This window comes from Dinoponera quadriceps, unplaced genomic scaffold, assembly GCF_001313825.1.
Source record: "Dinoponera quadriceps isolate SergipeBrazil2010 unplaced genomic scaffold, ASM131382v1 C3919001, whole genome shotgun sequence".
Taxonomy (NCBI): domain Eukaryota; kingdom Metazoa; phylum Arthropoda; class Insecta; order Hymenoptera; family Formicidae; genus Dinoponera; species Dinoponera quadriceps.
The window spans coordinates 1-1636 of record NW_014568155.1 but is presented as its reverse complement, the minus strand read 5'-3'; the positions used below and the strand labels follow the sequence as shown (position 1 = coordinate 1636).

General features: G+C 34.6%; 1 protein-coding gene across 1 annotated transcript; it reads left to right on the top strand.

The window, feature by feature from the left end:
- Window positions 1–6: 6 nt before the first annotated feature.
- On the top strand, window positions 7–1554 carry LOC106751522 (the record flags this gene model as incomplete). Its single annotated transcript, XM_014632421.1, has 4 exons — window positions 7–76; window positions 324–802; window positions 976–1230; window positions 1303–1554. Coding segments are annotated over exons 1-4 (990 nt in total), but the record flags the coding sequence as incomplete, so codon positions are not given.
- Window positions 1555–1636: the final 82 nt, after the last annotated feature.

The following is a 1636-nucleotide window of genomic DNA, read 5'->3' as shown; positions in this document are numbered from 1 at the left end:
AGTATGGTTGTTGCCGAGAAACGTCACAACATTGTTACTAATATTAGTATTATTGATGCTGTAGCTAATATTATGGGTAAGCGTGTATTATTAATAAAATCCGATAAAAAGTTTTAGTTAACTATTCTGTTTACGGCACATATAATACTCAGTTGCTTTTGTGCGAGCTTTTTTCATTTCAACTGTCTGTAGTCGCCACCGGGGTGCAACTGACAGAGCGTTGTACATTTATAGTGTATAATCTGTTGAAATGCAACATTAAATTTATTCGATTAAAAGTAACGCAGCAAATTGATTAAATATCTTTGATTTGCATATTATAGGTCTGGTAGATTTAAATTCTGTGCCTACTCATGCACGCTTGTCTGAAATTGGAATGGACTCAATGATGGCGGCAGAAATTAAGCTAATTTTAGAACAGGAATATAAGATCTTTCTGACTGCTGCTGATATTAACAACCTGAATTTTGTCAAACTCGCCGAAATGTCTAATCAGGAAGCACAGAATACGAAGTTGAGTTCCTGCGATGCTTCGGATTTAAACGAATTGGCTGGACTAAAGTTATTCGCCCGTGTAATTGGCATTGATAACTTAATACCCGATGTGTGTATGAATATTCCAACCAAAGGCATTACAACGAAAAACGAGATATTCTTCTTACCGGGAATCGAAGGTTGCGGAAATATTTTCAACTTGTTGGCAACAAAAATAGACCACCAGATCACGTGCTTACAATATGGAACTTATAGTATCGACAATAAATGTTACACAATACCCGAAATCGCACATTATCTTTTAAAAGTATGATATCTTCATTTTGTTACAGTTATATGTGATAAAGCTTGGAGTTATAAACCTCCTAAGACCATGGATCTTCTGTTTCTCTCACTAAATTATATTGGAATACAGTATAAAGCAGCAAAATATTTATTTAAACTTAGTTTTTCATTTCATCGTCTTTTCTATGCTTTCAGTATATTTTGGGCAAAATCAAGTCGGACGTGAATTTTCTAATAGTCGCATATTCATACGGATCACTAATAGCGATTGAATTATTAAGTAAGTTGGAAGATATGAACTTCCGTGGCCGATTAGTGCTCATCGATGGCGCACCTGAGCAGATGAAAGCATTGATCAATCATCATGTACCTTTCACTACGATTGAGGAACTTCATATTAATATTCTCTTGAATATTATGGATATATTAGATCCTGCTGTCAGTGGAAAGGTATTTATCACTCTTACCGACGTTATATTACAAAATTTTTTACGAAGGTCAAATAATCTAATTATTCTGCAGCTTCCATTAGAATTAAAGAAATGTACCAACTGGGATGATAAATTGAATACGTTTATAAGCCATCTTCCTTCAACATATACACAATTGTCACTCAATTGTACAAGAGCTTTGTGTGTAACAATGTGCAACCACATTCGAGCTCTTCAGGAATATGATGTGACAGAAATACCGAAAATTATATCACCTATAACACTTTTAAGGCCAACCGTGCAAACGTTGCGTTTACCTGATGAAGATTATGGTCTACATAAGGTACATCATGTGGTTTTCTTAAGAAGTCAGTTGTGTAGCATATACGTCGGAAAGATTTTAATCAATTAACTTTCAGATTACC